The sequence below is a fragment of the Thalia democratica genome, chromosome 5 (genome assembly GCF_965202585.1).
Source record: "Thalia democratica chromosome 5, ktThaDemo2.hap1.1, whole genome shotgun sequence".
NCBI lineage: Eukaryota > Metazoa > Chordata > Thaliacea > Salpida > Salpidae > Thalia > Thalia democratica.
The window spans coordinates 41030662-41055070 of NC_139169.1; the positions used below are offsets into that span (position 1 = coordinate 41030662).

At 27.3% G+C, this 24409-nt stretch overlaps 1 protein-coding gene across 1 annotated transcript; it reads left to right on the forward strand.

Moving 5' to 3' along the window:
• Positions 1-857: 857 nt before the first annotated feature.
• LOC145836534 (uncharacterized) lies at positions 858-24365 on the forward strand. The gene is made up of 32 exons (XM_082944328.1): positions 858-1055; positions 4553-4741; positions 5528-5677; positions 6202-6341; positions 6629-6750; positions 8069-8133; positions 8505-8636; positions 9311-9451; positions 9795-9955; positions 10199-10405; positions 10710-10868; positions 11203-11469; positions 11812-12082; positions 12631-12855; positions 13096-13404; positions 13757-13924; positions 14142-14303; positions 14553-14690; positions 14901-15141; positions 15728-15958; positions 16450-16724; positions 17095-17201; positions 17607-17751; positions 18437-18588; positions 18824-19115; positions 19317-19408; positions 19604-19888; positions 20508-20654; positions 21018-21302; positions 21693-21903; positions 23828-23990; positions 24317-24365. Exons 1-32 carry the CDS (start codon positions 971-973, stop codon positions 24363-24365), a joined length of 5766 nt encoding a protein of 1921 aa, XP_082800454.1. The 5' UTR covers positions 858-970.
• Positions 24366-24409: the final 44 nt, after the last annotated feature.

A 24409-nucleotide genomic window follows, 5' to 3' on the forward strand; every position in this document is an offset into this window, starting at 1 on the left:
CACAGCATAAACTTGAAATGTTTATACAATTTAAACAGTAAAGGTCTTTATGAAATTTGCATACAAGTTTTAAAAATATTAAATAAGTAAAAAATATATTATTTTATATACAATGACAAAAATTGTTCCAATTAAAATGTTTATTTAAAATGTTAACCATAAAAACTATTTTTCCAAGCCTTGAAACTTTGGTAATTTTACGTGAAATTCATCACATTAAAATTTCATTGCATTTGACGACATATTGTGAGATAAAAGAGATAGTATTTCTGACAGAGATAGGGAAAAATTATTATTTTTCAATTTTTTTTTTCATTTTTACTTACGTGTAGATTTTATAACAAGTTGTTTTTTGAGTTCATTCACAGTTTTGGTTTAGAAGAGGTCTTGTAGCTTACTTTTTAAAAGTGTTTCATAATAATTTCAATTACGTGCTTAAATAAATTACTTATGTATATTTTTTTTTAATATGCACTGTAAAATTTCGTAAATCTTTAGCAAAATTTTAAATGTTTCAACATAAGGTGACATTAAACATTTTAACATTAATAAAACTGTTGTTAAAAACAGTAATAATATAAAAACTTCAATATGCAAACTACTAACTTGCTTAAACTTAAGAAGATTTCAAAGATATAAATAAACTATAAATATTTTGGAAGGAGCTTTAACTTATACTCTAGATAAAAAATAAAACTAAGATAGCAGATAATAATATAGTTGTATTCTATAAAACGTTATATCTTTTGTAACAATCTTTTGAATGAGGTAAAATATTTTTTAGATTTTAAGCTCGTTTAATAATTAAGAAAACAAATCCTATGGCATAAAGTGTTTATTGTGCAGCTGGTTTAATTTTGTAAATGAACATTATTGTAGCTATAAAAAACTACTAATTAAGAAAACTTTCAACAAAAAAACTAGGAAAGTATTGTTTCGATGAAATGTATTTGTGACAGTTTTCTAACTGATGGACAAATTTTTAGTAAAACAAATTAAAATTGCAACACTTTTAGCAATTTTGTTTGGAACGAAAATGGAGCTAACAGGTGCAGGTAAAAACAACTTGTTGTTACATTTAAAATTGCTTTTATTTGTTACAACAAATATTTTCATTTTTTGTGTTTTATGTGTTCCTAAGGAGAGAATAAAATAAACATACAGTTCCTTTCAAAATTGGTTGCATATTTAACTTGGTTACTTGGTACATTAGTGCCTTTTTAAGTTTAATTTTTGTATGTTTATTAAAATTCAATTCAAAATTTAAACATAAGAACTGTTAATGATGTCACCTTACCTTAAAATCCTTCATTATTATTTAAGTAATAAAATGCCTAACATTATAAATTTAATTTGCATTTTTACACCTTAGTATTTTTTAATAAATTTGAAACTTAAGTTAACTTCAATAAATTTTTTACTTTGTTTCTTAGGTTAACTGATACTTTGTTATCACATAAAATCAGAATTTCTAAATTTAGAAAAACGGTAGGTTTTTATTGTAACAGTGTAATTTTATACTTTAACTTATATTAATTTAACACGTATTACTTTTAAATCAAATTTTAAACAAATTAATTTAGCAGATATTGCGGTAGCTTTTAAACGAATTTATAGGAATTTAGTACAACTAACCTTAAAGTTTAATATTTCAATTATACTAAAATGCTTTTTGTTTTAGATATTCACTAAAAGTTATGTATCATCATTTTACACAAAAAACTTTTAATTATTAAAACATTAAAAGTCAATGCTTTAAGAAACCACCTATTCTAAAATTTTAAAACTTTTTTCTTCTGAAACCTGTTGATAATTACAAAAACCAAAAAAGAGCCACTAAGACAGACTTTGTCATCTTTGTTGGTTTTTTATTTAAATTTATCCGTAACCAAAATATAAGATTATTTTTTGTTAAACGACTTCAAACAAAATTTTTCAACTAAATCAAAGAAACAAGTTTTTAAGTAAAACAGCAATAAATTTATTATAAGTTTGCGGACAAACTAGATAAGAAAGATTATATTTGTTGTTAAACATTTTGAAACGCAAGAAAAATATTGTCGAACTTTTAGAAACGGTAGAGTGCTTAGCAACGATGAAAATTGTATTACAATGTACAAACTTTAGAAGTTGTTTTCTCTTTTATATACAGTTCTTGTATTTTATCTGCTAACAGTTTAAGTACTTTAAAATAGCTACAAGCTTAATTTGCAAAATTAATTATTATTTTATATTTTTAAAGTTGAAGTAAATTTAAAGTTGTTTTATGTTACTTGACTGTTAAGATAATTTGCATAACTTACATACCTGTAGTTTTCACTCAGATAAACCTAACTCAATATCAAGCAATTTAAAAAGACTGAAAACTTTAAGACAAGACAACTATACAATTTACAAAAGTAAGCCAAACTTTAACGATTTAATTTTAAGCTTTTTGAACTAAATTGCTAGTGGCGCCGAATATTGACTAGACAAATTATAGTCCGTTGGTTATTATGTTTTATACTAAAATGTATGTGTTTGTTTTTTATGAGTAAAAACTTTTTTTAATTAGTTTAGTGATACTTTATGATAACATTTAGCCTATTTAAATTTAAAAAAATTACTTGTTTTGTTGCTGCACTAGTAGCATTTAAAACTTTACTAGCATTAAGCTAATAAAATATTAATTTTAGATTTTCAAAAACGAAAAATTACATTCACATAGTGTTGGATGGTATTTTTTATTGTGTTTAACAAACGAAGTTTAAGCTGTACTCAAATATTTCTTTACAAAATTTACAACTTTTATATAAAAAAATATACCTTAATTGATTTAATCAAATCTTGTTATTTTTTACATTGAGTTCGGTATAAATATGTATAAAAAATAAATAACTGGACTTAAAAATAATACAAGTATATATATTGTATTTATTAGTGTAAGTTGTTTTTTGTAAAAAGTGTCATATAAACCTAATACAGAATAGATTATCTAGTAGATTTTTCATTAACATTAGCATTTTTCTTTTAAAACTTGATTTTTAGACTTGCAAAACAAAGTCAGCCGCAAACTTGTTTCAAAATAAGTATTTTTAGTATAAAAGTTGAGCAAACTACTGTATGTGAGTAAAGTAGATTCTCTTACTTTTAACATTACTTAAACTTAGTGGTAGTATAATCATCCTCAGAGAAAGTTAAACTAAATGTAACTAGTTATTTATAGTTATGTTTTAAGGCTGTCGAATAAATGTTTGAAATCATTAAATGACAAAACTTGTAAAATTTATAGTATGATTTTGCTTAAAAATTCAGCATACTTTCAAAAAGTTCAACATTGATAGTAAAAAGTTGACTTATTTAAATTTGTCATTATAACTTTTTTTATCAGTATTTATATTTTCTTTAAACAATAATTAAGTTGTAAGCTAGTATTTTTGTAACCCAGTATTTTTTTCTTTGATAATTATAATTAAGATTTATAAAAAATTAAAACATATTTTTCTAATAAATAAATAATAAATATAAAAGCTAAAAAATATATAAAACACTCAATAGATTGAATAACCAAAACAAAAATTAAACTTTTTATGCACAAATATAATACTATGTTACTAATAGTAATAAGACTTAAAAAGATAGGTAAGAAAATCGAACTACAGAAATTAAGGTTAATTTACTTAATTAAGGTTAACTAATTGAGCCAATTCTGAACTAATAAATGTTTGAACATGAATAAAATAAGTTGCTACAGTGAAGATGACTGGCAACGATCATTATAGTAATTAAAATATTTTAATCTTTTTAGACTTTAAATTATTTTGAACATCAGTTTAACATTTAATCATACGTTTAGTTTTGGCTAACCTCTGATAACTAATAATTGACAATAAGAAAATTATAAATTATTAGTTAAAGACTAAACTTAAAATTTACGGACTTAAATTTAAGTACTTACCATAATGAGGAAAAAAGTTGAAGCATAAAAAGTCTATTGTGTGTACTAAACAAGAAAAATAATTCAAGTTCATTACCAAGTTTAAACTTTTTATAAAATTTATTTATTGTGTCAACAAGGACAAGGAAAATAACAAAAGTTTACTATTTATACTTTATATTAAACTATAATATTAAAAATCATTAAACTTAGAATATACTCAATATCATAAACAGTGATTTAGCATATAGCAACTTTTGAATTTTTCTGTTATAAAAAGAATCCATCATTTATGTATATTCTTGTTTGAAATTGTAAAGATTCTTTTATTTCGAAGTTAGTTTCCCTTATGAAAAATTGATAGTAATAAACAGCAAGAATCTAAACTACTTCTTTTCGTTTCACAATTTTATGTTGCAAAATTAATTCTAACGTAATATAAATCAATTTAAAACGGCTCGTACATGTTTCTTTACTTTTGTAAGTATGCAAAATATTTATATACTTTTCACAATAAACTCCGTTTGTTTACACATTTAAAAAGAACCTAAAACTAAAAAAATTATTAGAAAAAAATAACACATAAGTCACAAGCCTAATTTACCAAATTCAACTGTAAAAATAAAATATTTCAAGTACAAAGCAAGGGAAAGATCGGACCGTGCGGAAGGACGCTACCTGCCGGAAAAGATGCTCGGTTGCTAAGCAATACAACGGAAGTGGTGGCCTTCTACATGTGCATACCCAACACAAAACGCAAATCGGGAAAGTCCCGTGTCGAGTGCAAGCAGGGAAAGTGGGACGGGAATCCCCTAAGTTGCGAAGGTTTGTTGCTAAAAATGAAATAAAAAACTAAAATGTATAAAATAAAAACAAAACGGTTATTTTTTTTTGTAAACAAAAAGTCTAATCTACTTTCAGAAAAAATATACTTCTTCGTTTCTTATTGTTAACAACTGTTTTCAGTTCAAAGTTAAGCTGTAAGCCTTTGTATAGTTTAGTTAGGCTTACTTAAAAAAAAAAACAATTTTTACCGTATTCAAGATAGCTCGTTGAACAAACAAACTATAACACGTCATAAAATTTATACCGACTGTTGATGTTAAACTATACTAATGAATTGAAAATGAAAAGTTTATTTTATTGACTACCATAGAGTAAAAGCAAAAATGACTTAAATTTGAGTTTTTTACTACAGTTTCACAACAAATTTCTCCTTGAGAACTTTTTTCCTGTGTATTAAACAAATATAGTACTTTATTTTATCTTACAGCTTTAATTGTAATACTCACGACGAAAATTAATTACCATCATCTTATACTTTCAGCAGACACAAAATTAGAAAACATCCGATTGTAAAATTGTCAAACTACACAGTTTAAAACAGAATTTTATTATTACATATCAAATATGTTATTTATTGAAAAAAATTTACTTATATTGTTTAAATATTAAAGAATTATTTTATAAAGTTTGAAATCCATTTTCATAAAATATACAAATTAAATTGACATAGACTTTTTCAGACTTTAAGCAAGAATCATAACTACTAAGTTATAATACTTTATACCCTAATTACTTCAATTCACTTTTTTAAACAAAAATTAACAGACAGTTACAACTGCAACGCTCACATAGACGAATATTCTCCATGTCACAACAAAGGAAAATGCATTGAGGACGACCCGAGTTTCTCGTGTCAGTGCGACAATGATAAGTACGAGGGTAGAGAAATATTCTTCGGCGGCCTTTGTGAGCACGGTTCGTTATTTATTTGTGTTTATTATTTATTATTAGTATTATTATAGTTATTATAGTAAATTAATATAATAAATAATAATAGATATGTTAATTATTATAGTAAGGTAAAAATAAACAAAATTGTATGTAGATAACAAAAAGTAGATTAAGTAATTAATAATATCAAGTTAATCAAGCATGTGTTTTGAACATTTTGATTTTTATTAATCATAGTAAAGTATTATTTTGCTAAACAGTAATTGGGAAGTTTAATAATAAAAGCAGTAGCTAACTAGTTATGAATTGAAAAGAGGCTTTTTAATAGTTGTAGTTAGTTTATATTAAGTGTCATTACTGAAACAAAATATTTTAAAATTATAATAAGTTTAATTTTGAGACTGCAAAAAAAATTTCAATGTCTATTAATCTGTTGTTCTGTTGTTCAAAAATATATTTTTTTTTTTTGAAACACTACACATAGTTTTATTGTAGATTTTTAAATACTATTTCTTAATTTTTATACTTTCACATTTTAAATTAAACAGCGAACGGTATGTGGTCGGAGTGGTCATCTTGGGACAACTGCACGTCAACGTGCGATGGAGGAGTTCAAATTAGGAGGAGGGAATGCGACAACCCCAAGCCGACTACGAACGGAAAAATGTGCGAGAAAAAGGGGTTTGAAGTTAGTACGTTGTAACTTTAAGTATTTTCTTAAAACAACATTGAGGTTTTTTTATTATTTGCCTACTTATTCTTGATACACAAAACAATTCTTTTTTCAAGTATTACGATGACTTTTGAATATTTTTTATCGTACTTATTACAAAAACGTTTCATAAATTTCATAAATAAGGCATGTAAGCTAGTAAAAAAAGTACATATAGCTGTAAGTTTGAAAATTTTTGATTAACATTTTTAAAAATACAATTTATGATAAGTAGTATCAAACACACGAGTACTATGAACCAGAGTACGCGGTGCACACCACAAACATGCCCAACCGGAATGTACAAATGGTGTAGCACGGATGAGCACAGATGCGGCAGAAACCCTGACATTAGCTTCTGCTCCGTCGTCGGGTCTTCTTACAGGTGAGATGATTTATGAAAGGTTATTAGAACAAAACAATACAAGTTGTAATGTTATGTTCTTGTACTTTTTGCGTTATGGCGATCCGCCCATTTATGTGCAGTGCAGTCAGTTTAAAGATCTTGCAATAATTGTAGAATATTTAGTACGTAGAATATCGATAACATTTGACGTAATAAAGACTTTTATTTATATACCATTTGCAACTTAATATCAATAGGTTCATTTTGTTTTTTATATTTCATTACACAAAGCTTTTCAAAATTATACAAGATTTCTTTGTCAAGTGATAAATTTTAAATGAAATTTGAAAAATTTTTGTTGAGTGAATAGCTTCAAAATAACTTTAAATTATGACGTATGAATAAATTAAAATAAATACAAAAAATAGAGATTCAGTAATTAAAACTAAAGGTATGTTTATTAATAGATTGTTAATAATTTTGTTTTACCATTTAATGCTACTTGCGTATTTAAGTTAGGTCGCTCTTCTTCAATCAATATTGATTCCAGGCTGTAAAGTTCGCTTTTCTTACAGCGTTTTAAAACTTTAAAATTTTGAACAATGTCAGAGTTTTGACAGGATGTGCAATTAAAAAGATCTTCAAATATTGCGCTGTTTTTATCTGTTCCGCAGTGGTCTGTAATTCGTCGGAATATTTGCCGTGATGTTTCTCCAATGTAAGAGATGCTCTGATCTGCAGAGCAGGTATATTTATAAATAACATTTGCGTCAAATACTTCCGAGCATTTACTTTTGTTGCTGAAGTAGTCAGAAACCTTTTTGGTGGTGTAGGCCGGTTTAATACTAATGTTGTGTTTTTGAAATATGGATGCTATTCGTTTTTGGAACCTTATTGAACAGCTTCCAACGTAAACTGTTGTGAAATAAGCGTAGTTTTCGGTTTCTATTTTCTTTTCATTTTTTGTGTTGATATTTTCATTTTGTTTAAATGTTGAATTGTCGATTTTGTGAGCTTCAAGAAATTTGTTGATTTTGGACTCTATAAGGTTTATTGGATACTGATTCTTGAGTAATAAGTTTTTAATTTTTGTAAGTTCATCTTTAAAAGCGGTAAAATTTGAGCATATATTAAGCGCTCTGTTTAGATAAAAGTTTATTAAACCGAGTTTACAAGATTTAGGACAAATACTAGTATATTGCATAATTAGACCTGTGTCTGTTGGTTTTCTTATTACTCAAGAATCAGTATCCAATAAACCTTATAAATTAAATTTTTTTATAACTCGTATTTCAGGTATAATTGTGTGCAAAGTAAACGAATTAAATTCTTTGATATTAAAACGATTTTTTTATAGATGCACTTGTATGGAAGGAGTAAAAGAAAAAACTGATGAAAACGGAAACTTTGTTACTTGTCTCGGTTTGATATTGTGTTTGTTTTGAAACAGTACTAGTTTGTTACTTAAAAAATGGATTAAACCTTATGTTTTGTAATTCCTACCTTAAAAACTATGTGTTTGAAAACATATCATTGGAATTTTAATAAAGTTCTTGGTAAGTAAAAGAAGTATGTTTTTTAGGATGATAATGTCCCTACACCTTATTTTACTGTGTTGATATACTAAAAATAATGTAAAATAAAGTTTTTTTTTAAATAATGTTGACTTCGAAACTTAAAACTTTTTTCAACTTTGTAGAAGTTGCTTTAGATAAATGTTAAATGTATATTGTGTTTTGCAAATAAAGCTTGTTAGTTTGTTAGTTTTAATTTTTTTATTTGAATGTTTATAGACATAAATGAGTGTGATGACCTTCTTCACACGTGCAACTCAGAAACATCAACATGTAGAAACAATTATGGTTCTTATTCTTGTATTTGCAAAAAAGGGTTCATTAAATTGTCAGGAAATAACACATGCGTAGGTTTGTTTCAGTCAAGCAAAGTTTTATTGCGTCTTGCGAAGTGATTCACTATACATAGATACTTTGATGAAGCTAAAAACATGAAATAATTAGAACTATAATTTTTACAACTGAGTCAAAAGTTTTTCGGACAAACTAGTATTTAAATAAATATACCTGCATTTCTACCTACAATCAGAAAAAAAAGACATACAAAACATTTAATAAATCTATTTTTTAAAAATTATTGATAATAAACACTTTTACAAGTTTATTGCTACTTATATAGACTTGTATGAAACAGTTTAAAACTAAGTCATTAAATAACACTACTTTTACACTTATATCTAGTTTTTTTTTTGAAAAATTACTAAATAACTCAAGAATACCCTCACACTTAAAGACAGAAAAAAATAAAAAGATTTTTTAAATTTACTGAAAGTGCATATAGTTTAAATTTATGAATTTAAAGTTTATTTTAAACAACATAGTAATTTGCTTTATCATTAGATATTCTTTTAACTGGTATAAAAATTAAAATATAAACGTAATCAAAGCGCTTACAACTGATTGATTGTATATAAGTAATTAATGAAAACAATTTTTTCGCAATTTAGTTTAAATACAGTCAAACTTAACTGAACTATTTATGTTTTTTTTATAAAATATCTATATATATATATATATATATACAGACGCCGATGAATGCAACGGTTTTAATCCTTGTGACAACAACGCGTATTGTACAAACACATTTGGAAGTTTCGTGTGCCAATGCAAGCCGGGATTTCAAAGCAAGTCTGCAAATAAGACTGCCTTCCCTGGTGAATGCGTTGGTTAGTTTTTACTATAATCAAGTTTTAAGCACTTTTTGCTCTAAGTTAATTATACTAATATTCAAAGATATTAATGAATAAAGACGAGCATGATAATCTTGAAAGCAAATAAAGCTAAAACTGTTGCGTTATTTTTTTAATTGGACTAAATTGTTTGCAGTAAAGTTTTGTTTGTACAAAACTGTTCAAAGTAGTTCAAAAAGTATTATGTATTATTTAATAAAGATAACAATTCAACAAAAGTGGAGAAACTTAATATGGGCATAATTTTTAATTATATAAAATAAACATTAACAAGCGATATGGTTTTTAACTCAACATTACTTTTCAAACAACTCATCAGAAACGAGATTGTTACCGTACGGATTTTTAGCTGGTGACGTGGAAATAACAGGAAGATCCGAATCGACAGGAGAAACTGTCTCACAACTGATTGAAATTCCTTCTGGGATTCCGCTACTAAAATACTCAAAAGATGAAGGAAGACTGTGCAAGAGTTTGTATGTGAGTGGATTGTTTATTTAAACAGTCAAAACATTTTTTTTAATACTAAAATGAGAAAACAAAATCGTTTTTATCACAAAATACTTTTGAATTTTTTTCTTTAAAATTTAGTTGAATGTTTCAAACTTTTTTTTCTAAAACTATTGATATTTTATTACTTCTTTGAAGCAAGTTGAAGAAGCTAATGTAAAGTATTGTTGGCTAAAAACCAAATTACTATTAAATAATTTTGTTTACTAATAGGCAAGTGAGAACGGTGTAATTGTGGTGACGAATCTGGCCGTAGGAGCAGATTTCAACAGGAAACCGACATTCAGAAACCCAATCAATGTGTTTGACTCAAATGGAGAAGACGCGGTAAAATTTCAGCGGGAAATTAAAAAGGCAGATCATATTTGCGCCATTTTGGCACCGTTGTGGGCAGATGCAGAGATGGGCAGTGAAAGCAAAGTTTGAATATTTCTTGTTATAACTACAACCAAATAATATTTAACAGTAGTATATGCAGTTACAAGACAAACATTTTACACTTCCTAAACTATCTCAAAATTAAGTAAAATATTAGCTTAAAACAGTTAGTTTACCACAAATTCAGCTTTAATCATTTGCAGATAAATAAAAAAATAAGTTTTCAAGTAGATTTTTACATTTTTTAGAAATAAAATAACTTTTGTTTTACCTAGTTTTATTTATAAAGTTCCAAAAAAATGTAAACACATAGATTTTTTTTACCTTGCGAACATTTTCTTCACAGATGTGGTATCAGATGTACGACTTGGACAATGTGGACGAATCGAGCAGTGAAGTACTGGATGCGGCGGAATTAGTGACAAATATGTACAACACAACCATCAGATATGTCACCAAGTTCACATGGCACAGAATGATGCCTTCTTGGCCTTCCAAACAGCAGGTTGTTATCGTTTTCAATAAAAATATAAATATTTAGTTTATAAAAACTTTCGCCTTAGTTAAACGTTTCATAGCCTATAGTGATAAACAATAACTTGTTATACTCGCAAAAATGTTTGATTTCTAAATTACTGTATCAAGCTAATAGCAAATTACATGATATAAAGTACGGATGACAAAAAACATGGTTTACTACAAAATCATAATAGTAAAAATAAATTAAAACAAAAAATATCATAACTAACACCAATTTTTTAATCTAACACAACCAATAACTGAAAACATATCCATAAGACATTAAGGTTTTAAAAAACTTATTATTGATTTTTCTACAGCAAATGACATACCAGTCATTGGTGATGACCAACGGCCTGCAGACCTTCATAGTCAACTTGTACGGTCACACCAGCAAGCCATGGCGACCGGTGTACCACGTACCAGCCGAGTTGCGGGAGTACAACGCCTTCAGCGGTATCCTGATACTTTCCGAGAAGCAGGAATCTTACCAGTGGCAGCACCAGTCGAGCGGAAAGTGGACTGAAAGCGAGTATGTCGACGACGATGGTAAAGAAGTTGAGGATACCGTCTACAGATTGGAAAAGGTTTTTGTTAAAACAAAGATGTTTAAAAAATTGAACTGAAATTTTGGAAAAATTACAGAATATAAAAACATCATATTAATTTAATAAACACTATACAAAAAAGCATATTTTCAAAAGGTGCAACTCAATATTAAGGTATAATCTGCACACTTTTTTACATAAAACTTTAAAATTTTATTAACGATTTTTTTTGTTTAGAGTATCTATACACAGCTCGTATGTCAAAATTTGAGTACTAAACTAGCGATATGTCTACAACATACAATATAGCGTTTATTTTCCACATAAATTTACAATCTAATACAAACTTGCTCTGTAACTGTTAATTTTCAAATACGACAGGTGAATTTCACGAGCACGTCGAGCGTGGGCAAGGACGTGAGAAACCTGACGACGACGAAACACAACGAGACACTGGATGCGCACCGGTGCAACAAGTGGTACTTCCAACAGCCGCAAGTCCCCGAATTTTCCACGTTTCTCTCCTCAACATGCCCACCGTTTCTGTCCAAACTGCAGGGTGACGTCCTGTCCAGTGTGGCTTGGTCCGAAGCTGCTGTGAACGAAACTAGCAAAGTTGTGTGTCATGATTGGCTCCTGAAAGATATAAATGGTTGTTAAAATTCTTTCGTACAATATTTGTAAAATAATTTTCGAGGAAAATGAAACTTATTTTGTAGTACAAGTTTTGACTTCTATCATTTGGCTATATATTTCATGGTAAAAAAGATTGAAAAACTAAAATATCCTTTAGCAAGTAATATACATAGAATTAGCTTAACAGTTACATACTTAAGCAAATACTTAACTTTACACAAATTAAAACAAACAGTTACAGAAAGCAGAAAACTTTACAATTGGGGTAAAATAAATTGTTTAAGCGAAATCAAGTTTTAATAGCTTTTCGTAGTCAGTGATGAGATACTTAAAAGTTTCAAGTATGCGAAAACAACATTAAAATTCAAGTTGTTTATAAAAGCACATGAAATACTATAGGTTATTAAAGCTAAAAATAAGTATTTTTTTCTTCTTAAGTTTATCCTAGTTCTAAGTTTTACACTTACGCTATTGTTTCAAACTTGAAAACCAAACCAAAAAGTTAGTCATAGTCAGAGGTAAAAAAAGCATAAAAATTTTTTTTAAGAAAAATTTTATCGATAGGCGGCGCATTTGAATGTTGCTATGACACGAGGAGGGCCAATTCACCACTGATAGAGGGACTGAACGCCTACAAGAAGGGAGCTGGCTTCTACTTCATCAACAAAACAGAGGATTCCGCTACAAAAGACGTTTGCTGCACCAACACCGAGTCCAATTACTTCTGCTCATTGTTTTCCGAAAGAAGGCCTCCGACCAACTCTAGAAACTACAAGCCAGCTCTCACAAGTAAGTATTTAGAATGTGTGAAGTATTTTTAATGTATTGCAGTTTGAAACCCGTCAAAGCTTAGTTATAGTAATCAATTTCTATGCCATTTTTGTAAACTATTACAAAACCTTTAAGGCGACCTGTTTCGTAAAATTAACAAAAGTTAAGTGTTTTAATTTCTAACTTTAAGCTATGTATTTTAAACACCCTTTTTATTTAATATCAATCTCTATTATAGTTTTCAAACAACTTACATAGCAAAAGGAAAAAGTGGAGTAGTATTAGAAGATGTTCTCAAACTCGCCTTCAAAGTAAACGGATCTAATGATGTAGAAATTCTTAAAACTTTCCACAACAATGATGTGTTTTCTACATTGTTTGGTAGAGTTATCGATGATCAAGTTGTTGCTCTGGCACTTGATTTCGGTTCTTCCGATGTAGAAGTGTTTGTCAGTAAAGAAGGACTTCGAGCCTACATTAATGATTCAAGATTTGAAGGATACAAAGAAGATAACTTGGTGAAAGTTGATGCGAATGATGATTTTTTCAACTTTATGTCTAACGAAGGTTGGACAGAGTTGTTTACTTGTACTTAAAGTAAAGTTAACTCTATTTACATGAAATTCTTAACTTTAGTATTAGGAACCAAGTAAATTTCTAGTCAATTATAACCTTACAAAAGAATTATATTTTTTGTTTTGTTTTCAGTATACCACAGAAGTATTTTCTATATGAGTTACAACGTTTTTATTACTACTTGATATTTTACTATATTTTACTAACTGTTAAATCTAACAGTTTTATCATTAAATTATATGTATTAATAAATATATGTTTTGTTTACAACAGATTGAACATTTTAAGTATAGAATAACTTAAAGTTTTAAATACACAAGTTAATAATGTGGTTTGATTTAAGGTTTTTTACTACAAGCTACAATGAATGAAGGAAAAGGGTTAGAATATAAAAGCGCAATTTTTGGAAAACCTTTGCACAAAGCTTTTAAACTTTCTGGGTTGCTTTCTCCAGACAGAAAATGCTTAGAGTACAATCGATGGGAATATGACAAAATAAGAGAAAAAGACTGTAAATTCTATGATAATTTTTGAAATAGTTATTATTATAAAGCTTACAAACTTTTCTTTAGCCGTATTAAAATAAAATAAATTCTACTCTAGTGATGTTCTTATATATTTATAGGTCTTAATAGAAAAAATAACTTTTTTCTTTAAAAATGCAAATAATTAAAACTTACTGATTAACTGTTAACATTTTTGAAATTAAAGCTTTGTTATCAACACAGGTGAATTAAATAGAAGGAAATCTTCTAAAAGTATGTTGAATCGTCTGAAAAAATTTCCAACCATAAATAAGTTTACAAAAATTGGCCACAAAAAACTATCACCTGAAAGCAAAAGAGAACGAATTACTTCTAAAAACAGTGAAATACTCAACTTACTCTCAGGTAAAAGTGACAGGATTGAAAAAAAAGTATTGAGTGTATAACTAAATACAACACATAATACAATAATTTAGTGAAATTTAATGTTTAATAAAGGTAACTAAATAAATACACTAGAACTTATTTAAAGCAAAACTTTTTAAAATAATAAAAAAATATTGATTTGTATAAAAAAGTTTATTTTTAATTGGTCTAAAAAGTGTTTGAAAGCAAACTTATTTTTGAAGTTTCTAAAAGTATGTATTTTCACAGAAATGGAAAATTACAAGCAGTCAGAAGACCTCATTGCAAATACTAAACAATTTTATCCAAGTACTGCAATTTCAAGTCAATCTGCCACAAATTCTTTTCAAACTGATGGAACACTTGAAGACAACTCAAAAACGAAATGTTTTTATTTATTTAGTTTTGACATATCATAAACTTTTACCTCTCAAATTATAAAAGCTTTTGTAATTGTTAGCTGTTTTTAGGTAATATTCTTAAAAACCAATTCGTAAGCCTTAAAAATAACGTAATACTGCTTTAATATAAAGTTATAACAAACTACGCTATCAACTAAAACAAAGTTATTAAAAACTAAATATGTAAAAAATTTAGTCACTGGAAAAATGAGTGTTAAATCAGTTGTAGTAGCGAGAAAATCGTCAGGAAAAAGTTCTTTTGACGTCACAATACAAACAAATATTTTGAGCAATTCAACTATCAAAGTCCTCAGTAAAAACAAAGAGGTTAAGTATAATGAAGATAGTTTTACCAAAGATTTCAAAGAAACAACAGAAAACTTGCAAAGCTTTCATAGAACTGTTCCTTACAATGAACAAACTACCGTAACAGTAAGGTATGTTTTTAATGTACAACATTTTGATAAAACAAAAGTTAATTAAAAATTATATATATTTCGTAAAAAGTAGTATAATTGCTTTGTTAGTTTACCTACTTTTTAAAGAAATCATTTGTTCATAGATTTAAATAGACTTGTATATCAAAGAATTTTATTCTATTTTCTCAGAACTTTTTATTTCTTTCAAGAAAAAAACGTTTAATACTTTTATACTTTGAGCACTTTTAATAACAAAAATTCAAATTTTAACCTACAGTTACAATACAGTATACTGATTGTTAGTGTTATTGTGCCGTATAAAGTTTACACTATAAACACAAACTGACGAGTATAATTTGCTATGAATTTTTACAAAATGTTAATAGATTATTTTTTAAACATGCGTCAAACTGAAGAATTAAGTATTTTTTATAGTCATACATATAACTATAAATACTAGTCATACAACAAGCTGAAGACATAACTTAACTGTTAAGATTAAATAACTTAATAGATCTAATGTTTAGACCGAATAAGACGATTACAAGTGTAAAGAGTAAAAATTGCTATAAATACTAAGGATATATCTGGTAATAAATCGCAGTGTCGACAGCCTTCAAGACTTCAACCTCGAGCGAGTTGACGCCACCACGGGGCTGACGTCATCGGTCGTTCACCCGAGCGTGATACTGTGCGATTGTGACGTCACGAGGAGCGAGTGCGTGACGTCACAGGTGACGAGGAGGACGCTGGGCCCGTTCACGGTGGAGGGAGCTTGCAAGTGCGAGGAGGGATGGCAGGGAGTGAAGTGCGATCAGAAGGTCAAGCCGTGCAGGTGATGATAATTTGTAGTAACTTTTATTAAAGGTAAAATATATCGGTAGTTCTAAAGGTCAATCAAGTGAAACTATATTCGAATATTATGTTTTATTGAGGTTTAACTAGTTTTATTTAGTTTTTTAGACATTAGATTGTTAGTAAAACATGAAGGATTACTTTGCAAGTTACAAACGACTATTCAAAATGTAAACTTTTACCTTTAGTCAACGAAGATTTGATTTCAAATAATTTGCTAGCAAAGGTAAAAGTTTACATACTTACTTACTTACTTAAAGTTACTTATCTTTATAGCGTCGATAATCATTTAACATTAGACTATAAGTTTAAACTTTGACAAAATTATCTTAAATGCAGTTAAAGTTAAAAAAAAGAAACTAACTAAAACTGTTTGAAAGTGTATTTAATTGGTTAGCGTTAATACAAAAGTTCTTGATTCTATTTTCTAAACTAAAAAAATCGACAAAAAGAAAAGTTCCTCATTAACAGTGAAAATCCCTGTTTTAACAACGTCACTTGCGTTGAAGAGGAAAGTCATCTCATGACTAACAATGGCAAGAAATACAAGTGTGGCAAGTGTCCAGACAACTTCGAGGGTGGTAACGGGGAGACTTGTTACCATGACAACCCGTGCTCGTTGGGGCGTGACGACCCGGATGGTCACTCATGCGTGAATTCGGAGTGTGTCCACGTGGTTGGGGGGTACAAATGCGTTTGTTTGGAAGGTTATAAAAAGGACCCTGAAGATGAAAAATCCTGCTTAGGTGAGTAACTTTTATAGGTGAATATGTTAAGTCGAAAACAACCCTGTTTAGGTGGAAAACCAAAAAATTCTATTTTAGAAATGATAAAAAACTTAAATACTTAAACATTTGTTGAGGTTTTATTTCTAAATAACTTTAACAAAATTTATAGGAGTTTTTTGTTCGGGAAAGTGTAAATTTTTAATAAGATCAGCATTAATAAATTAAAAAATCATTTTATTTTAGAGTAAAAAATTATAGAGTATGTTAATAGAAAAGGTGTTAATCTCGTAATAAACATTTTAAATTTTCCTAAATATTTTACGAGAAAAAAAGTGTGAAGGTTCTTAGTTTGCGAACTTTAATTAAGTATTAAAAACAACAATTTTAGATGTTGATGAATGTTCTAACGGCAGAGCAGAGTGCAATTTAAAAATTGAATATTGTGAAAACGTTCCAGGATCCTTTACATGTGCTTGTAAAGCTGGTTATGAAAAAGTAAGTTTGTAATATTTTTTACAATTGATAAGTTTTTCAGCAAGTAAAATATAGTTTATATTGTTATTTTTAACTGCCTAACACATTAAAGTTGATAAAAAGAAACTATGAAATTATTTTTAAAGTTTGTCATACCATTTTTATCATTAGCTGACTAGAAGTTAATTTAATTTTTATGTTGAAATTTTGTGATATAAAAAACTATAAACTCCTCAAGTCTCATTGTTCACAATATAAAAATTCTTTTAAAAAAGCTCTATTATGCTTTTTATTTGCTCATTAATTCTAAATGTTATAAAAATTTATCAATTTCTAAATGTAAATAAAAGTGAGTTTATTTGCTCTTAAAGTTCTAGATTTTATATTTGTACGATTTACAAAATATTATGACAGTTTATGAAACAGACAGAAACGGAAGGATGTTCGGATGTGGACGAGTGTGCAGATAACAACGGCGGTTGTGAGAGGAGATGCCATAACACAATCGGCAGCTTCAATTGTGAGTGCGAAATCGGATACATTATCAACGAGGATAGAACTACTTGCACTGGTTGGTGTAATTTTTTGTATTATTTTGTAAAGGATTTATATATATGTTTATTTAACTTGCTTTAAAAAATAATTAAAATATAAACATTTACAGTGACATTATTTAACTACAGTGTTGTTGTATTTTTGTAAGTATATATAAATTTTTTATTTTAAAAAAAGTTATTAATTTTTTACGGTATTTCTAATCAGAAATGCAATCTATTTAATTGACGTTTGTTTTTGATATTTTTAGGTTTAAAATAAAAAAATGCTATAGAATATTAAGATAGTAAACATACAATTTTTGACATTTTAGTTTAAAAAAGTTTTATTTTTAAACACGTATTCTAGTCACTAGTGAAAAGAAATAACTAGACTTGTTTAATATGTTCCAATAGATTGAAAGGTGATTATTATACTTTTTTTTAATAATTTGTTGTTACATTTTATGCCTTTGAACCTTATTATGTACTGAACAAGACGTTAAAAGGTATCCGTGGTATGCGACTCGATAACCAAAAGGTTTTTTCGTGCACCAGGTTTTAGGACCAAACATTTTGAGCGCTTTTTTGTCGTTCAATAAACGATAACTTATTTTTACTACACTTTAGATGATAAATGGGTATTAAAATATGCTTATAACTAAATATCTTTTAAGTTCAAGCATTTCTACTCTTAAAAGTTGACACATATTTTTGTCAAAGAAATAGACGAGTGTAATGAGTACGCGAAATCATTTTGTTCTCAAACTTGCATTGATGAACCAGGAAAGCCTTTTAAGTGTGGTTGTCACGAAAACTACTACCTTGCAGAAAACTACAAGGACTGCAAATACAACACATCTATTACAACAACAGTTAGTGATAAAGAACTACACCACTACAAGTTTTAGTGTATATAATTATTTTATAGAATTATAAAGTTTTGAGTACTTCAAAATTACTTTGTTTCCTATTTTGTAAAACTGTTTTTTATCTAATTCTCAGTTTGCCTGAAATAACTACTTTGTTCTTCTAGCAATGGGTATAAAAAATGGTTAACTTAAAGTTCAATACCCATATATAGATTTTTTATACAGATTTTTAATTTAGCCTCCTACTACGACTATTACTACCACAACAACAACAACAAAACCTACTACAACAACAACAAAACCTACAACAACAACAAAACCTACAACAACAACAATATCTACAACAACAACACCTACAACAACAAAAACTACTACTACGAAACGTACTACAACAACTTTAAAACCTACAACAACACTACTTGAAACAACGACAAAAGCTACAACTACAAGACCTACAACAACTATTCCTCCTACAACTCAAACAACTACAACTACAGAAAAAGTAACAACTACATTACCTACCACAACAAGTAAGAGCTTACGCTAATTGAAACTAATGTTTTTTGATTAGAGTCCTCGTTTTTATAGTTTAGTTATTCGTATACCTTGTGTTGTGACCGTAACAGCAGTCCTTAACAGCAGTCTATAGAAATTATACATATTTTAATTAAAGCGAATTGTATACTGTAACAACACTGTTGTAAAAGTTAATAAGGTTTTCATCTTCACAGCATTAGTCACAACTACGACGACTACCGAAAAATTAACAACTTTAATGTCGACTACCAGTAATCAAATAAGCACCCCGATTCCTGTTTTTCAAGTAAACTATTAGTTACAAAAAGTTTAATTAAAAATATGATAAGTATTTAGTATACTATTAATAAAACCTAAAGCTAACTTATGTTTTTAGGTTTAATTTTTTTTAAGTTAATTTATCTAATATAAAATCTAAAATTATTAACTTTTTTTATTCGATAACAAAATAAATTTTACATTATAATCTTTGAATAAACAGAGTACGGATGAGTTTAACGATTATATACTACAAAGACTCACTCCAAGAGAACAAAAGGCAGCCTTAAACGTTTTAAACAAGTTAAAAAACTTGTTTAAAAATGCAGCAAATTCTGCTGAAAACTCTAATATTTACAAAAAGTTGTTCAGTATCCAATCTAATTCTACTTGCAAGGATATTTTTAATGCCGTTTCATCGAAAAGCAATGAATGCTCTCGAAACGAAATCTATAAACTTCCAATATTTCAGTTGGAACCAAATCTTAACGAGCACTCTGACTCGAAAGTAAGTTTAAGGATAATAAAGATAAAAATAAAGCTACTTATGCTTATTATATCAAAACACAAACTTCTTACCATTTTTTAGTTTTAAAACGAACATAAATCCTAAATAAAAGTAAACACCATAAAACAAACTATTTAGATATTTTAATATTGAAAACATATTATAACTAAAACTAATGATGTAAGTAAGACTAACATAATTCAAACTTTATTTATTTATTTCCTTAAGTGTTTAAAAGTTTTTAGACAAAAAATCACTTAAAAAGGTAAAAGAAGACAATAAGTTTTATATAACTACAAAAATATTGTTGCCTGTTTTATTTTACAATTTAAGCAGATTGTTTAAAGCATTTTAAAATTAATCGGTGACACTTAAACCTAAACTATACTAAAAAAGTAGTTAATCTATCATTTAAAAATATTAAAACAGTACTAAAACCAACTCTAATTTTTACATAATATTAGCTCGAGATAATTTAGTTTCAAATGTATAAATACTAACTTATTATTAAAATGTTAATAACTAAATTTAACTAACTACCAACACCAGTTTAGGTAGTTTATTCTAAATAAACTAAACAAAAATCTTTGATATACCTTTTAATTATGACGTTATAAAGATGATGGAAATAGAAGTGCAAGTTCCTGGTACAAACAAGACAATAAACTTAGGAAAAATCAAACAAATATTAAACCAGATACGTAGCTGTTCCAGGCAGATTCAGAGGTTTTGTGAAGAAAAAAAGCAGAAAGAATTAATGAACATGGTTTTAAATAAATTTTTTAATAAATTGAATATTTCAATATACAATTAAGCAAAACTTACGCTAAAACATAAACTTTTTACAAATGATTAGTTTAAAAACTGGAAAACCGTGTAGCTTTTTTTACTAAGTCCGAAAATATAATTATAAATAAAATAAAATTATTTCGTTTTCTTACACTTTATTTCAGAAATTTTCTTAGAATTTATATTTGAAATAGGAATTTTAACAAATAACTTATTTAACAATATGTTTGTAGAACAGCAAAACAAGTTATGAAAAAAACAAGTTATGAAAAAATGTTATCCTTGTGTTTAAACAAATAAATTTTAAATTAACATTCAATAACAAAAGGTTGTTTAACAGACCTTTGACGAGCGCAACAAATATATCTTTAAAAGTTTGTCTCCAAGAGAACGAAAAGCAGCAATGCAGATTTTGAACGAAATAGCCAATTTGTTTGCGAAAACATCAAATTCCGCTGAAAACTTAGATTTTTATAAAAAGTTGTTCAGTATCCAAGCTGATTCTACTTGCAAAGATGTGTATGATGCTGTTTCATCGAAAAATACCGAGTGCACTGAAAATGAAGTCTACAATCTTCCAATATTTGAACTAGAATCATACTTTTACGACTTTTCAACATCAAAAGTGAGTCGTAATCAAAGTTTTACAAAATATTTCTTGTACACAGCTAAAACTTTGTTTACAACTACTTTTTGTAAAAGCTTAAAGTTATTTACGAGTACATCATGTTCAAGATTGATACATAGTTTTTAAAACTTTGAAGCTTAAGAAAATTACAACATTTTTTTTTTAAAGTTAGATTATGTTAGACTACTGAATTCTTATCTAGTTTTATCTCAGTAAGTCAACTTTTTATAATTCAAAAGTATGATATTGTTTACCCTTACTTAAGAAAAAAAAAGATTTTTTGAATTCTATTATCAAACAAAATTTTAAACACTGTTATAAGAGTAAAACAAAAGCATACGTTTGTAAAAAGTGCTTTTTAAAACGTTTAATCATTATATCAAACAGATAATGGAACTCGAGATAGAAGTTCCAGGAACAAATTTAACTATTAACCTGGAAAGAATAAGACAAATTTTAGATCAAATAAGCAACTGTTACACTGAAATTCAACAGTTTTGTAAAGAAGACAAACTAAAAAGGGAATACCTGGAATATATGAAAAGAAGACAATTAGAAGCAGCTCAAGAAAGTGTCACAACTCCAAAAAAGTACCTAAGTTAGTTTTTTATCACACGACATTACTTTGTTTGAAGTAGTAATGAATAAAAATAAACTAACCTTTGTTTTTATTGTCTTCAAGCTCATTGCTAAAGCTGTTCAAATATTTAAAAGATTTATGAACAAAATTGTAAACTAGGAGCTGCTAAGCTACGGCTCTTAAAGTATCTCGAATCCGTAACTGATAATAATTTTTTACTAACACAGTCTTGATTTAATCTTTAGGATTTAATTCTGGTTTCATGGTGCGTAGAGCACATTCCAAAATTTGTAAGAGATCATATTAGCAATCAGCCAAAGACAATCAGTATCGCAACTTCAAATGCAATGAATATATCTTCAATATCAAAACATTTAACTAGGTAATTCCATTTGTGGAAAAAGTGACAATGAAATGAAATTTAGACTATTAAGATGTTGTAACAATTTTTTTTACTTGATCAAAATTGAAGCCATACAAATTAGTTCAAATAAACCAAAGTTATGTAAGGATAGAAATTTTAATTATCCATTACCCTTGTTTAGTTAATTAGTGCTCTTATGTTATGTTTAATTATGTTTTCGTAGAATTTTAATTATTTTTTTATATTATGTTTTGCTTGATTAACTAATTTCTGATGCAATTATAAGGCTAAATAAACTTAAAATTTTATTTGTTTTGTAACAATTATAACACACTGATGAAAATTTGTTGCAATATAATTGTGTATAGTAAAAGACATTGTTTGTTTTAAATCAAGTACAATAGCAGTTTAAAATATTGGTTGATACTTAATTTTGTACTCCTAAGAAATAATTTTGACATATATCTACTTTTAGCACTTTTAGTGGCGTAAAAATTAAACGAATTAAACACATCTAACTTGTACACATTTATATCATATTGATTTTATTTATCAAAAAGCTATGCATTGCAAAATTGAATTTAATAAAGTCTGTAGCTTTTTTTTTCAAAATCATACAACTTTATGTTACAAAAATTTGCATAATTTAATGTTATTTTCACTGACTACGTTAAAGGTTAGATTTTGAAGAGTTCCAAAAAAAACTGCGAAAATTGTAAAGTTAACAATGTTACTGTTTAAAATTTAAACTTTTAGGAAAATTGAGGCAACAAAAACCAAATAAGACTTGATGAAAATGTCAAGATTTTTGAAATTTAATAGTTTAGAAAATATTATTAAATTTGTTAAACTTTAATTTTGTAATTATTTTTTGTTTATTTATAAAGTTCTAAAAGTGTAAAATGTTTATCGAATAAAAGTAGAAAGTTTTGCAAATAACTTCTAAATTGTGAAAAATGTTATCAAAATTATAAATTGTTATCAAACTTGTTTTTAAGTTAAATTTTGATTTTCTTATACTTATTTTGAATCAAAGATTTTATCGATTTGCACAAGTTGCATAGGGATTCAAGAACAACATAAATTGCCTTGTATACAGTTATTACTCATACTTCAACATTCCATTTATTCTCCAAGTTTTAACATAACTGCATAACTTAATATAAAGTACAATAACACCAAAGATAGTTTAAATTGCTCTGTTCCCGGTATGATGTCATCGCACGTTATTTCAGGTGTTTTAATTTTTTGCAGATTCGTAACTTTTTCGAGCTATCTACGTCCCTAGTATACTATATATTACTCAATAATAATTTAATTAAAACTTGGTTTTAAACTCTCCTAATGTATATTTAACATAGGTTTTTAAAGTTAGGTTGCTTGCGAAGACTTTTTACAGACAATTGGGCTCTTTATTCATTATAAGCTGCTCAATACTCACAGAAAAATGTTGGAGTTATTTAACATGTTAATAAATCTGTAAGTAATTTTAACAGAATTAGGAGAGTAATATTTCTAAATCCTTTAAACTATCAATTTTATTATCTTGAGTTCAACATATGAACCTATTGATTTCAGGTCCGAGCCAAGGATTGTTGATAGGCACTCTCACCGTGGCTTGTATTTCAAGTTTGATATTTTTTTTGAGTTTAGTCGTCGGAACACGAATTGCGTTTATATTGAAAAGAAAAAATAAAACTCGGCGAGAAAAAAACTTGAAGTACGAAGAACAGCTTCACAAGTTTGTTTTCTTGGTAACTTCGTAAATAACACCTAATTATAAACACATTTTACCATTAAATGTTAGTACATATTTTAGCTAAAACTTAAAATTTTACAACATAATTTTTAAAATTTTTAATCGTCACTTTTTTTACAAAAATAAAGTTCTAAAAATTGTCTACCATCTTCATATAAATACGATGATACTTAAAAAGATTAAACATAATTCAAAAACTTTTTCGAATAAAAAATTAATGCTAATCTTTTTGTATATTGGACTCAAAACGTGTCACGAGTTTTAAATTTTTATTAAAAGATTGATAATTTTACTTTTTTTTTTGATAGAATTGTTGGAATGAAGTGGCCGAGAGAAGTTCAATACTGGGAAGCTTGAAAAGTTTATTGTATAAAATGTATTATATGTTTTGATTTTTTAAA